The 14,974-nt window shown below is 47.5% G+C and overlaps 2 protein-coding genes across 4 annotated transcripts in view; one reads left to right on the forward strand and one right to left on the reverse strand.

The window, feature by feature from the left end:
* The window catches only part of LOC8036283, a 56,503-nt gene extending 54,647 nt beyond the window's left edge, over positions 1-1,856 (forward strand). For all 3 annotated transcript variants that reach the window (XM_042288726.1, XM_042288727.1, XM_029976217.4), the window contains one exon: positions 299-1,856. In XM_042288726.1, coding sequence (XP_042144660.1) covers positions 299-548 — 250 coding nt within the window. In that variant the 3' untranslated portion in view covers positions 549-1,856. The remainder of the gene's footprint in view (positions 1-298) is intronic.
* On the reverse strand, positions 1,601-14,938 carry LOC115316758 (uncharacterized protein C19orf47 homolog). Its single transcript, XM_029976214.4, has 9 exons — positions 14,702-14,938; positions 11,193-11,395; positions 10,255-10,303; positions 9,786-9,881; positions 8,583-8,849; positions 6,610-6,701; positions 5,701-5,881; positions 3,750-3,923; positions 1,601-2,974 (listed from the first exon to the last, which is right to left on the reverse strand). Exons 1-9 carry the CDS (start codon positions 14,721-14,723, stop codon positions 2,736-2,738), a joined length of 1,323 nt encoding a protein of 440 aa, XP_029832074.3. The 5' UTR covers positions 14,724-14,938; the 3' UTR covers positions 1,601-2,735.
* Positions 14,939-14,974: the final 36 nt, after the last annotated feature.

A 14,974-nucleotide genomic window follows, 5' to 3' on the forward strand; every position in this document is an offset into this window, starting at 1 on the left:
CGCTCCCACACAGAAAAATGTGCATGCTCTCTCCTCTTACAGAACAGACCGCATAAAAAAGAAGCGCACGAATTCAGAACATTTCGCCGCCAAATTTAGCGGGAACTTAGCGGCATGTGATGTCATGGCGTCGTGCAACGTCGTGGCTTCACCTGACATAACCGTGCCATGTGAGCACCGTCCTCTGAATCTGTAACGGGACGTAAGCTCGCTGAATTTAAGCACGGGCAGTGTTTGTGGAGAACTGGGCAGCGTAACAGTGTGCAGCGCAGGAAGTAACCGTGTTTTTCCTCAACAGGGACAGAGAGGAGAAGCTCAAGTGCGAACTGGCGGCAGGCTCAAACTGTCCTTCCTCAGCCAGTGTGGCCAAGAAGGCCCTGTACGAACTTCACATGCTAGAGAACACCCGCTACAACTGCACCCGACCCAAGATCGACGGCTACGGTGGCAGCGGCTTCAGCACGACCCCCGCAATCCTCGTCACGCTGTCAGCCCTGTGCGTCGCGCTACTTCCCCTGAAGCAGACGCTGCTCCGGGATTTTAATTAGAACCCCAGTCCAAGAGCAACCAGCGATACTCAAAGCCCCCGTATAGACCAACACTCCGTCTACAGACAAATGACGTCTGCCGACGCTATGGGCAGAGCGCGTGCGCAGAAAGCAGATTTGTGTGGATCATTTGCGCCTTCGTCGGGCCTACAGCAGCGCAACGACGTGACATCAGAGCCGGGTAATTGTTTCTTTTCAGCAACAAATTGTTAGCCACAATTACAAACATCAAAGATTGCAAAAAATAAAATTAAAAAAAATAGTAAGTAGCAAAATAATTATCTAAAACTGACTGATTTTTAATTAGTGAGAATACACATATGGTTCCAAATTGTAAAACTTGCCGAGCATCGTTAAAAATTCCTAAATCAGTCAATTTTAGGACGACTCGAAGCACTTGGGGAGCACCGGGGTGCGCTAAAGTTAGCACTCGTGCATCAAGCGCAAGGCCGGCGATGCGAAAACATGCATGATAAGAATATCATGCACGCTCTCGCATCGCCGCCAACCTTGCGCCTGCAATCCGGTCATTTGACGAAATAATTTTGAAACTGTGAACGAATCTAAGAGATGGGTGGATAGAAGGAAAACTATGGAGCGGAATGCGTCCAACAAAAATGGTTAAAACGACCCACATGATAAAATGGTGCAAGGTACAGTACTTTACAATGTAGACACCATCAGAAATTTTTTTTCGGATTTGCACTTTTTTTGACAATGGGCTTTGCAGTGTTCTTTTTTTTTTTTTTGCGAAACGGCCCAAAACTTTATTTGTATCCATTATGAAAACGGTGATCTATGAAAATAAATTGAGCAGCAAGTAATGACATGGTCCAGGAAACACGAGGATGAAATATTCCTTTTGAATGAAGCATTTCCAAAAGATTCTCGGATGTATTCTCAATAGCAGTTTATAAATGCCTGACAAATGAGTGCACGAGTGCATTACAATTTACAAACGACAAGCGTCCCTCCTGTAATTGAAGCTGTATAAAAGGAAACTAGCTCTCTTTCTTTCGACTGGAGGACAGAAAAAATTGGGCTCAAAGTAAGTTTCCGAGCGTTGCTTTTATTACAAAGATGAGCGTAAAATGACAACAAACAAAGAATGGATGAACATCTAAGACGTGATGAGAAGCGGTTTGACAGAGCTTCCGTCAAGCGGGGCGCCTCTTTCTTGAAGGATGTCATACTCGAGCGATGCCTTCAAGACACGAAGAAGACCATCAAGTTCCACTCACTGGTCTTAGTGTTGTTGTAGTCAATCATCCCTCCGAACACGCAAATAAAAAAATTTGTCGCCACGAATACTCTTTCACTGAAGGGAAATAAGAATACATAAAATGATGCTGGTTACAGATATCAGAAACTGACAGGTATGTAGGAAGCAACGGACTCTCACAATTTCATTACCATACCAATTACCCTGTTAAAACACACCAACATAGTGGTAGTGTTTTCAGGTAGGGAGTTAAGATGTACCATGGTTGCCCGACGGTAAATGTGTATAAATTTACGAGTAAGTGCAAGTGAAGGAAATTAAGTTTTACCAAGCGTGAAACCCTAATTGGCTAAACCCAATCAATGGGACCCAGAAATTTATGTTTCAAAAAAGAGGTACACAAGTCAACTTTTCTGATAACAATGAGAGTTGACAGAAACGTAAGCTGTGAAAGTTCAGGCATCTGCTGCTTACGACGATGAAATCGAGCAAAGAAAACCAATTTTGCAGTAAAAGCATAACCGATTAAAAGTCTTTTGAAATAGTACTGATCACCCTGAACAGAGTTTCGTCTAGAAATTAAGCCAACCTCAAAAAAAAAAAAAAAAAAAAAAATGAACAGTGAAAAAGCAGCTAAATTAAGCCAGAAAGAAGAAGTACCCCAGACATTTTTTTTTATTGTTGCAAAGACCCCCGAGATTAGAGGTTCAGGAAAGAAGGAAAAACGCAGCTCTGCACGTTTTGCCTCCTCTTTTGTCTTCTCTGTACAGGTTTTTTTTTTTTTTTAACCTTCCCCATTCAGCCGGTACGACGACGGATTACGAGCGCTTCTTGAGGCGCACCAGAGAAGACGAGCGCCCCACTCTTTTCGAGAAAAGCACAAATAACGTGAGAACGACAAAAGAAAAAAAAAAAAAAAAAAGACTCGACGACAACAACGCAAGAAAGATGAGCGAATGAACGACCTAGAATGCGCCGGCTCCGTTTCCGAGACGCTTAAAGACGTTGCGTGGGGCGGCGGCGCTTCCGCTGATGCCGGAGCGACCCAGCGCCGCCCGGGCCGAAGTCGGCACCAGTCTGGCGGTCTGTCGGGTGGTTGCCACCATTGTGGGCCTTGCCACGGTCCTGACCGGCGCCACGCCGGTTCTTGCGGACCTCGTTTGCGGTCCGATGCGGTAACGGACCCCGGCGGCCTGTGCGGAACCTGCGTTGGTCGAGTCCGGCGGTGCGCCTTGTCAACGCCAGTGATCCGTGCTCGCAAGCAACGGCAGCTACTGTCGCAAATCTGCAACTCGCAGATTATTGAAAATAGTCAAATAAAGAAAAAAAAAAAGCAGTTGTAAATATTATCTACACTCGGAAACTTTCTCTAGTTAAATATCGTAAACTGGTGTTATAAGGCACATCCAAAGGTGGGGGCAATTTGTCTTCTCTGAAAGCACAGATGTTCACTCATTATTACCTAAACTAAGAGTCAATAGGGATACGGATTAAGCTAAGTTCAGAAACTTCTTCCAGCTAAATATGGTAAACTGGTGTTATGAAACACATCCGAAGTTGTGGACAATTTGTATTCTTTGAAAGCACTGATGCTTACTCGTTATTAGCCTACCAGTCAATGCAGAGCGCAAGTTGGTGTGCTTCTTGCACAGGGGTTGCTTTCACGTCAGAATGTCGATCTCTGATTGGCTCTGATTGAAGGACAGTGGGTAGATCTCAAGGCAGCTAGCACTGAGGTTTACCCACTATTCTTCCAACAGAGCCAATCGGAGCTCCGCGTTCCAACATCACTGCAACCCTTGCTCAAGACGCAGACAAAACTTGAGCTCCACATAGGGACACCAACTATGTCTGCCAAAACCAATGACGTCTGCATCTATGCTCCGCCGTTACAAGGCGGTCGAAGTGTGCGCGAACAAGGAAGACCCCTCCCTCTAGATTTTTTATACGGGCTCAACGGGTACGAGGTGCTGTTTCACCCGGAGTCGAGGAGAAGCGTGGCCCCATCCTGGAGTCCGAGGCCGCGTCCGAGAGCGACTTGCGGAGCATCAGGCCCCCGGGACAGCCCACGGCCGACTGAAGCCTCTGGCCGCGCGTCGCAGCGGGCGACGGCGCTATCACCTGCCGCCTGGACGCCGGGCGGCTGTCAGGTCCTGTGGGCAAAGTGGGAGACCCCTCATTACTCGGGAACCCGCAGAAGCTAGAGCCGCCGTATATGGCAGCTTGAAGGCTCGTTCACACACTTGCATTCACTTAAGACCGAGTTCTCACAACGCTTCGCAACAAGGGAAGACGTTAGGCACGGTGGCGCCATCTACGAGGTGACTCTGGAACTGCATTTCGCCAGAGCGAAGGTTTTGCAGCATTTGCAAGAGCAAATGTACAGACCATCTAAAAGAAATGGTAATTCGTAATTTCATCAAAGGTTTTTCGAGCTAATGAAGAAAGACTGATGTGGAAACAAAATTGGAAATGTGCGGGAATTGCGGGTGTTCCACGGCTACCCAATAAACAATGCCAGTGTGTTCTCTTGTCGTAAGAGACCACAAGGGCTTGTGAGGCGTTCAATCGTAAGCAGTCACAAGTGTGTGAACAAGCCTCGAAGCTTCCATAGAAAGTGAATCATGCGTGACCATCCTTTACGGTTTCCAACGCATCCAAAATAAGCATTTTTGTGGAACGCCATAAAACGCTGCGTGTGCCTTACGTCATTGTAACGGGAGTACATTTAGTAGTTTTCAATGGTGCCCAGCAAGTTTCTAGTTGAAACTGTGCCTTTAAAATGAATAATTACACAACTGCAAAATTGCTGCGATGGACAGCGGTAGGTGCTACGCTGTGGAAAGGCACGTTGAAGGAGACTTGCCTTCAGCCAGTGTGCTGTACAACGTTTTGAGGGAGCCTGTCGCCACAGCGTGACCACGTGAGTATTTTGCAATGGCAACAGCTGGAGGTGCGGGGCGGGGAAGGAGAGGGGAGAGCTCTCCCCGTGATCTTGTGGATTTTTCGGAACAGTGGCGGATTACCGGGGGGGAAGGGGGGGGGGGGGGGGGAAGGGCGGGAGTGGACTTTGCCACAGTTGGCGTGTGCGCATCACTTGTTCGTGACGTTTGCTGCGACAATCCCTATGACGATCACTATGACGCTCGTTCATGAGAGTCTTCTCGTATAGAACGACCCATGAAACACATTTTCTGTCAATACATATACATGATCAAGCAAGGGCCGTGCAGGGTTTCTAGGAAAAGCAATCGCTTTCCCTTTAACTCTTTGGGGTCGTCTGTCGGGTATCTCCCAACAAATAAATACTCCTGTTCCGGACAAGCACCGGGCTGCCCCAATGGGCCCATCTCTCTTTTGCAGTCAAGCGTCGGGTGCCTCCCGACAATTTCAACTTGCGCCATCTCTTATCGGGTATGTAAACTGGTACGCATACTTAGCTTTTGTGCCTTCAACAAATGCCGTAAAAAACACTTTTTTTTTTTTTGCTACATGCACAGAGGGCATTTTGCGCACGCTTTTGGGCGTTTAATATGGCAGCCTTTACTTTCTCCACGTTTAACAAACGGCGCGGTCGGGAGACTGTGCAGTTTGCAGTGACAGGAAAGTTAAAAGGCAGAGAAACGAATATGGTTTCCACTGTAAAACCCGGCATTTGCAAAGCAAATGCCAGTATGTACATTACGCAAATACCGATAATATAATTCAACAATTCAAATGAAAACATTCTGGACAATGCAGAGTCATTTCAAACTGAACATAATGATCGTCGTATATTAAAGAGTTAAATCTGGAGTCACTCGTTGACTCTATTCTTTTTTTGCTTATATTCATTCTGACCAGAGGGGGCCTACAAGTGGAAAACTCACATGTCCCCAAAGGGTTAAGAGGGCTTCCAATATAGGGACAGGGAGGCAGCGGGCCACTCACCTCCGGTGAGCTTGATGACCCTGCCGGCACTGGGTGGCGGCGACCGTGCCGCCGCCTCGGCGGCCAGTGCCAACACGCCGTGGAAGGCCGGGGGCAGGCCCTTCCTGCCGAGGCTCGTCGACCGGACCTCCTCTGTGCTGGGCCCCAGGCGCCCGAACACCGAGCTGCCCGTGGCAACCGCCTGCACGACGTCCGAGAGACACGCTCGTCAAGCCCCAAGGCCAGTTCCCACACTCACGTTTCTCAGACCGTGTCTCAGAACGTACATCCATTTGATATCCCAAGTATTACAAAACCTTCGCTCCAGTGGAACGGAGTTGCAGAGTCACCTCTTAGATGACTCGCTTCCATGTAGACGCTAGCGCATGGACGGGCCTTTGACAAAGCACCCAAGTTTATGTACTACCGTAAAATACCAGGTAAGCGTCCACTCAAGATTTAGAGATAATCACGAAAAAATAGGGGATGGGCGCTTCTCCGGTCATCAATTTTACATATCAATGTACTCTGCAAATTTCCTCAGACCTTACGGATCTGGGAATGAGCGCTTAGTGTGGAATGGGCGGATGCACGGTATTCTATAGTAGAGAAGAAGTCCTGATATAGCAGAACTAGCTATAATAAAACCAATATAAAAATATATACTTTTGTACTTTTGCGCGTAGGCACTTTAAAAGCCTTATCGGTGTCACAACTTTTCCATCATCTTGCCCCACTGTAAGACTCAACTTTCTCCAAAATTAAACTCGTTACACAGGCTGTTTCAACCGTCGTTTGTCCGACGGTAGTTAACGGCCCCAACTGCAACTAGACTAGGGGACTGCGCAAGCCGCAACTCCTAGTCCCGGTCCCAGGAAGGGTGCCCCGTGAAAAACGCGACGAAGCGGTGGCCGTTAGAGGGAACCCTACCTTCGAGGGTGCGAGGTCGGTGGTGCTGCTCACGGCGCTGTCTCCCAGACGGGCAAACACCGAACGCTTTCCGGTGGCGACGCCCAAGGACGCTGTGGAGAAAGATCGTAAACAGAGAAGGGCATTGGTCTCAAGCTTCCTAGAGTGCGTTCGAGGCAGTGTTAACATCCTTAATGTCGCCTCTGAAGTGGCAAACGCCAGACAGCGCAAGACGGCGAGGAGACAACCGCCCGAAAAGTAGAAAGAACTGGAAAAGCTGGCATAACTCGGAAGTGGCCCAATTGCTCAACTCGTATTTGTACACATTTTCGCGCAACCTGGCTGGCACGCTTTTCGACAGCTGTACTGGACACATCCATAACTGACTTTCAGTTTGGTTCTTTTTGATTTGATTGCCTCATTTCTATGCATGTCTTGTTATCCCCAACGGAAGATATGTCACGGTTCGTTATATCCACTTTAGTGACTCGGGGCTGGTGGGAAACAGGAACGTCAATGATGGTCATACCCACACGACGCACGTTGAAAGCATCTCTAACCAAAGGCCACAAACATTACAGGCTAAGGAAACAACCTGAAAGGCTACAAAAAAAAACCCAAAAGGTTACAGAAATGACCCTAAGGGCTACATAAGTGACCCTAAAGGCTACAGACACAGCTCTAAGAGTTATACCTCGTCAGACGGGCATTTAAAAGGACCTTTATGCCAAAAGCCTTTAGGATTTTCAAATGGCCTTAACGTTCTGCAGAGCTATACCTCTGTCAGACGGGCATTTAAAAGGACCTTTACACCAAAAGCCTTTAGGATTTTCAAATGACCTTTACGTTGTGCCGTGCCAGACAGCGCAAGTAAATGCCATTTAGACAATGTTTACAGCGATTGAAGTCTCGTAGCTCGGTTCAGACGCATAAATCATGTTCACCCCAGAAATATATTATTTTGGCAATATAAATAATTTTTGAAGTTTTTGCTAAGCAAACAACATATTAAAAATGACAAAATGACGACTTCAGTCAAGTTATTACAACGAAGCCCCCTTTAAGCCCAAGCAAAGTGGTTTTTTTGGCAATTAGCGGCAACTCTGGGCGTCTCCTACCCACTTATTCCTAATATTGCTCAGTGCTCCTACTCCTTTCCGAGCTTCTGCTACGCTTTTGCCCTGTTCAATTCGGCGTCGTGCTCGCGCTTGAGGTTCATCATACGTGTCGGGGGTCCTCTAACTGATCCTCCCAAAGTCGTATCAGCGCCCAGGTCGCCTCAACGCTCCAATGGAAGTGCGGCGACCCCTTCTCACTCGTGGACGTTCCGCCGTCGTTCGGCATATCACACGACGCGGGAGTGAGATGCAGAAATATATATGTACAAAAAAACAGTAATTATATAGGTACGGATAGTAATACACTATTAAAGGATGATAAAATATAAACTAGAGAAATAAAAGCTAGATAACTATGGTTGTAAGGAAAATAGAGAGGAGGAAAACCAAAGTGCTGAAGCGGACGACGCGAGCAGGCGATGACGAGGTCTACTAGATAGCTGTGGCCGTGGGTACAAAAAACTATTAGTAGAGCAAGGTTTGTACAGAATATATCTGAAACATGCTCTTTTTCAATAAGGAAAATGCAAAGGCATTGATTTTAGATAACGGTACGATATCTTATTGCAATTCGCTTCTCTAGTGTAGACAGCCGCTGACGAGAGTACGCCTTTAGCAGCCGTAAAAAAGTTGCAGGAACTCAGGCTCACGAAAAAGACCTTTACGCTGAATTCCATTTGAGTTGCCGTGTGGCACTGCCTAAATGACATTTATATTAAGGGTCCTTTGGTGTAAAGGTCCTTTTAGTTGCCCGTCTGACACGGGTATTACCGAAACAACCCTAAAGATTACAGAAACAACCCTCAAACACTCAAATACACTACTCCTAAAACACAATAATAAATAAAGGCGATAATGAAAACAGACAAAACCCACCCTGTGCCTTCTCGAGCAGCTGCTGGGCCCTTGGCCCCGACGGCAAGTGTACCTTGAGGGTGGGGCCCTCCGTGGGGGGCGCCACGGGCGCCGGAGCCACCACGGGGGCCACCCTGGACGCCGCCACCCGCGGCGTCCAAGGTGGTTCCCGCGGAGGTGCCGCCACCCCCCACCCGGCACCCCTCTGCTGCTTGGCAACGCTGGCGACAGGTTCCTCCACCGAGCGGCGCTTGGCCACCGGACGCACCACGGCGCCCCCGGAGTCGTCTGCAAGCGCGCAGTGCCGGACAAGGAAGCAGACGACAATAAAGGCCGGTTCACACATGCATTTCAGCGCTGATATCATAAAACATTAGCGCTGAATCAGCGCTACAGTCAGCGAGCACTGCTGACTCAGCACCGGGGTAGCACTGCATTGCGTGTGCATGCAGGAAAAGGCAAAGTCATATGCAGAGGAGCGCTGATACACCCCTGGCATCGCCCAAACTCAGCCCTGTGTCTTTAGCACCTTGGCGTATCTGTGAAGAGGCCTTGCAGGCCTGTTGATGCATACACCACGACGCTACCTCGACGCTATTGGTCAGTGCTGGAAACAGTACTGACTTTACAGATGCAGCAGACTTTATGCTCCATTAGCAATACAACAGTGATACCGCATTAGGTTACGTTCAAGTCAGCACTGAATCAGTGCTGTACCTAGTGTTGATTTAGTGCTGCAGTCCACTGAGGAACAGGGCTTAAAGGGATCATAAAACGATTTCCTCGCTCGAGCTAACTGGTGCAAAGCCCTAATAAGTCAATCACATTTCCAAGCAACGCTGCTCGCTAAACATATTGAAGACGCCTCAATTGCAGCCTTTTCATTTACGTACAAGCGACAGTAGCAGACGACAAATGAATGTATCTGCAAACAGGCAATACCATAGCTTGTCCCACTTTATGTGCGAGCGCAGCCGAACCTAGTGGCACGAGCGTGTCCCACCAAACAATGCTTGCACTGCACGAGCACGCATTCTCGGCAGGGACGCTGACAGTCCATAGCTCGTTCTTGTGGCTTCCGCTACACTTGAGCTTAAAGTGAAACGGACTATAGTGCAAAAGGTTGCTGGAGCAGCCAGAGTGGGGCTTAGTGCCTGTTGCACCGGCAGAACTGGGCAACAAAGAGACTTCACAGACCGGTCGCGGCCTAGAGAAGGACCCCACCTGTCTGGTCCCGGGGGTCCTGGAAGCTGACCCTTGCGGTGGGGACCTGTGGCTTGTCCAGCACTTTCCGGGTGTACCGGCTGGGGATGCCCACTGCTGCAACGAAACGCGGGAGACCACAACCGGGCTCACAGGAGCTGCCACCGTGAGTCCCACACATTTTGGGGTCCACCAAGCAACGTCTTGACTTTGTGGCTTTGTATCAGAGAGAGGCTTTCCACAAACCCAGTGGAAATAACGTGCCAGTACACTGTAAAAGTTTAACAACTTTTTACAAAAATTATGAATTAGAGTTGAATTAATATTTTTTTTTTTTCTGAATGTTGTAAAAGTGGCATTTTTGCTAACCTTGTCACGCTTGTTTTTATTTCAAAATAATACTAATAATCATATTGAATAATACTAATAAGCAATAGCAAATACTTTAGTGGCTTAAGAACATGCAAATGTGGAAGGCTTTGCCACTCACCCAACTTAGTGGCAGTGGATGCACTGTTCATCACCTTCTCTTGAGCCTCCTGAGATGGCAGAAACAAGGCAACTGAGTTAAGAAGCACACAAGACATGGAGGGACATCATCATCATCATCATCATCAACACCATTTCTGAGGCACTGGTTCGGTGACACCAGACAAGCAATATGTACCCTCAAAACACAGAGGCACCGGAAGCTGGTATGAAGAATTAGGAAAAGCAAACCTCTTAAAGTGCCTCCAAGTGGCAGCCAACCTTTCTCCAAGACAATCCAAGACAATCTAACTCCCAAAGAACCCCTTTGGGTCCAGGCATTGATGTAATAGAGCAGTACATAAATAAATCTATGTACATCCTAAGCAATAATGCACATAATAGAGGGTGTCTGACGCAGAGTAATACATTGATGAGTGGCTCAGACCTCGTAAAATAGTGCCTAAAGTCGAAAAACGCTTTCATACGTGCAGGGACGACCAAGGAAAGCAGAAGCTCAAAGAACCTTTTGAGGGTACACAAGGGAGTCTCCGTGTTCCAAGAACCAAGTTAGAAACCCTATGCCCTAAAAAAAAGAAAACAGCTCCTGGCAGGACTTGAGAAGCTAAACCTCTTAGCAATAAGTCAACTGCCACTGTGTAGCCTCCAGACTGGTACACAAGTGCCTCAAAAAACGGCTTCATTCGGGCACAACCGGGAGTCTTCTCCTCAAGTACCTTCACGGACATAACGCGCCGAAACACCCGGCCCTTTTTTGCATCTGCGGTCCCCACGAGCTCTACTATCTCTCAATTTGTCGAACGGTCCGAAATACGGGACCTCAACTAGCAGGAACGCCAAAGAAGTACAAAGGACTCTTTCAGCTCCTATTGTCTGCGACAGTATGTACGCCTTTGCCCAGAATCGCCGGGAGAAGGTAAAAAGAACTGGCAGGGTCACCTGTGTGTGCACGTGTTTGGCGTGCTTGAGGATGGCGATGACGTCCCCCATGGCGTGGATGCCCATGTCGAACAGGTACTCCTTGGTGAGGTCCAGCAGCATGCCGCGTTGGATGCGGTTCTCGGAGAAGATGACCGCGTAGCGAACGCACACGTCCGAGGGGAGGCCCGACCCCGTGAAGAACTGCACCCACTGGGACGTGCCTGGTGGAGGCACCATTGCCAAGCGTCGTCACACATTGTTCCAGAGAGATGCCTCACAAGCCAAGCCAAGCCTAAGTCGAAACTAAAATACAAGATGTCGGAAAGTGGGAATCTGCTGGGGAACGTTCAACAGAAGGTTCGTTGGTCACAGAGAATCCTCTTCAGAACAAAGCATATTTTCGCTTACTCAGAAAAAAAAAAGTACCACCTCAAGCAATTTTTTTTGTCATTTTTTTTAAAGATTTGTTTGATTGGTTAATTGTTATTGTTATACTGGGTGTATGGGAAAAAAGTGAAACATGTTTTCCTGCTCACAAAAATAAACATCTGTCGTCCAACACTCAGTTTTTGTCCAAACTAGTGGTTGCAAGCAGGTGCCTAAGTTTCGGAGCTTACCATAATTCGCTCAAAAGTTCCAGGCAATTTTCAAAAATTTTCAAATAGGAAATGGCGGTTGACAGCTCCCGCAAATACAAGGAGACGAATGACATCTGCTACCAAAAATAGGCCCCATCTTCTCAATCAAAATTTCCAAAAATTGCTTATAGACCAACTCATGTTTACAAACAACCGGAGCGCCACTAGCAGACGCCGCCGGCGCCGCGCATGCACTATGGAAATTGGACAAGAAGCTCGCCGTCGTCCATAAACAAACCATTGGAATACAATGTTGTTGGCGTCGGTGTGAGTCCCCGTGCTCTTTTTCGTGTTGCAGTTGTTGATTTTACATCTTCCTGAAAACGTCTGATTACTTTGGCGGCCTCAGCGAAATGAACGAGGCTCGTCACACCACAAAACTTAGCGTGAATGATGTGACATGCGGCGATTCATTCCGCGTGGACGCTGCAGAATGCACGCTGAAGCCTGATTCGCATGATGAGGTTCTGCTCGTTATTCTGCAAAAGCGTGAACCGTACCTGAGATGTTGACGTCGATACTGAAAATCGCAAACAGGATCAGACCAAGTGAATCAGGCGTAACAAGTCAGTGTTGGCCACTGGTAATGATGATCAACATCCCATATCTTCTGTTTACACCGAGCCTACTTACCCCAACCAAACCTTCCAAGTTACACGTCTTTTGAGGCCTGCACCTACTTCTTATAGCAATTACAGGGTCAATGTTTGGTCTACGGGCCACTGTTTGAGCGAGCAGATGACAGCTCAAATGAGCAGGCAGCCGTTTGAACCTGATGATGCACTGAACATAGTCCGCAGGTGGTCCATACAACTTGGCGGTTTTCCCCACGTTCACGTTGGAACAAAAATAAATCTGAAGACCACACGTATTCGTGAATTCCACCCAAAGTGCTTCCCGCACAAGCAATCATGGTCCGAAAGCGTCTGCTTTTTCTTTTTCATGACCAATATCCATGTTTTTGGACGAACCGAGCAGGCAGAGAACACATGAAAACTGACCTTCAAACGTTTCCTGACTCTTTTGGTACAGTCCCAGTTGCGGCAATTTGATGAGGGGGCAGGTTTTTGTCTGCTTTCTTCCAAAACAACAGAGGAATGCATGCGGCATCTGGTTGCACTTTTGGTTGGTTTCACGGATACTTCTGGTAGTCAGATTTATTTGTTTTGTTCCAACATGAATGCGGAAAAAACGCCAAGTTGCCCGGACCACCCATGATGTTTAGAGCGTCTTCAAGTACAAACAGTCGCCTGATCGTTCAAACTGTCCTCTGCTCTTTCGAACTTGCCTCTTTGTTGTCGTATGCTCGTTCAAATCTAGCGGTCTGTGGACCAAACATTAACCGGGGAATAGCGATAAGTAAGTGCAGGTCTCAAAATATTGTAAGTTTAAAGGTTGTTTGGGTTAAGCATAAACTCCGTGTAAACAGTAGATACAAGGAGATGTTGATCATTGTTACCAGTGGCCATCACCAACTTGTCATGCCTAATTCACTTGGTCCGATTCTGCTCGCGATTTTCAGTATCGACGTCAACCATCTCGGCTACGGTTCACGCTTTTGCAGCCCGAGCGGCGTCGCGACTGAAAATTGCGAGCGAAATCTTATCATGCGAATCAGGTTTTAGCGTACATACTGCGGCGTCCACGCGGAATGTCTTACCACTAAAGTGGTAAGACATTGCTAGGAAGACATAGAATCAACAATTTGAATGTGAAAAAGTGCTGAGAGACACACTGACGCTGACGTGACATTCCAATGGTTTGCTCACGTAGGACACAGCACTTCTTGCCCACACTCAATCACGCAAGCGCGGTACCGGACGCGGCTGCTGGGGGTGTTTGGGTTTGTTTGTAAAGATGAGCTAGTGATTACAAGTTTGCGAGTATGGCCTAAGGGAGCCGCCATCTTGCCCAATTGGGGTGCACTTAGGCACGTCATAATCCGATTATTATGCCTTGCTAAGTCGTCGTAATTGGATTATGACGCGCTAAAGCGCACCCCACTGGGCAAGATGGTGGCGCTTTGAGGTCGTACTTGCAAACATGTGCACTCCCTTTAACTTTAAGCGAAAATGTAGCAGGAACTACAAGAGTGAGCTTTGGGCTTTTAGCATTCTTGCCGAGCATGCGCGCCGCTTCAGTGCAAGCACTGTCTAGGGCAACATACTAATGCTTGTAGTTTTGGCTTTGCTCGCACATAGATTGACACGAACTATGGTCCCATGAGAAAATGACTGATGATCGACCTGTTTTTACCTGCTGTTACCTTGCTAAGATTTTTTTTACATTTTTATTTTATATTTTTGATACGAGAGCGAGTTGATGTTTGAAGTCTTACGAGTAATAACTGAAACAGTACAGCGCTACGAACTTTAGAATATCTAGTGATCCACTTGGATGGTCAGAAGACGTTGTACACAACAGCAACAGAGCGGTTTTGCTGTAGCACGGGTCGAGGTACTAACAACAAACAAAAAAACAAAAAAGAAAAAAAAAGCTTGTGAGAAGTGCAACAGGACACGTGAAGTTTTTCAGCGCGTTAGCTAACACACGTAGCGATTTCGGTGGAACAGTGAACACGTATGTTTCAACGCACCACAAGACTCGCATCTGCATGACTGAAACGGTTTGTGCAGCTTTCAACATCCTCGCTGATTTAAAAGACAGATCGAGTTTCAATTTGTCGTCATGCGCTGACGTCGTCGACGATCTCTAAAGCTCGCGAGCATGAGACGCGAATTCAGACGCCTGATCGCAGTTCAGAATTCAGAACTGTGCAAAGGTAGGGAATGGGACACCACGTTGCTCTTAATACGCCGTTCAACGGTGTGTGCCCCAAGCAAAGGAAGCCTATTTTTGGGGTCACTTTGTTCCTTGCTCCTAACTTACTCATTTGATCTGTGGTGGCCATTGCTGACGCGTTGACAGTGCGGCGAAGTTATTCAGTTCCGTACACCATTGTACGGAAGGGACACGATGTATCAAATCTTCATGCCGCTAGAACTTTGAGATATACAGTCAAAACTCCGAACCACGCACAGACACGTTAATGTCAAGCACACAAAACGAGAAGAAAAAAAAAAATGAGAAAAATAAGCCGGCCATGCGCCAATGTTGTTGAACGATACCGGTTTTTCAAGGAACGGTGCTAAACACGGCGGC

This window comes from Ixodes scapularis, unplaced genomic scaffold (assembly GCF_016920785.2).
Source record: "Ixodes scapularis isolate PalLabHiFi unplaced genomic scaffold, ASM1692078v2 PGA_scaffold10__122_contigs__length_95168666, whole genome shotgun sequence".
Classification (NCBI taxonomy): domain Eukaryota; kingdom Metazoa; phylum Arthropoda; class Arachnida; order Ixodida; family Ixodidae; genus Ixodes; species Ixodes scapularis.

Coding starts and splice junctions, on each gene's coding strand:
- LOC115316758 (XM_029976214.4), bottom strand. CDS start 14,723: ATGGCCACCACAGATCAAATGA. Junction 10,304..11,192: donor CCAAACACGTGCACACACAG/GTGACCCTGCCA, acceptor CTGCCATCTCAG/GAGGCTCAAGAGAAGGTGAT. Junction 5,882..6,609: donor CCGACCTCGCACCCTCGAAG/GTAGGGTTCCCT, acceptor GACGTCGTGCAG/GCGGTTGCCACGGGCAGCTC.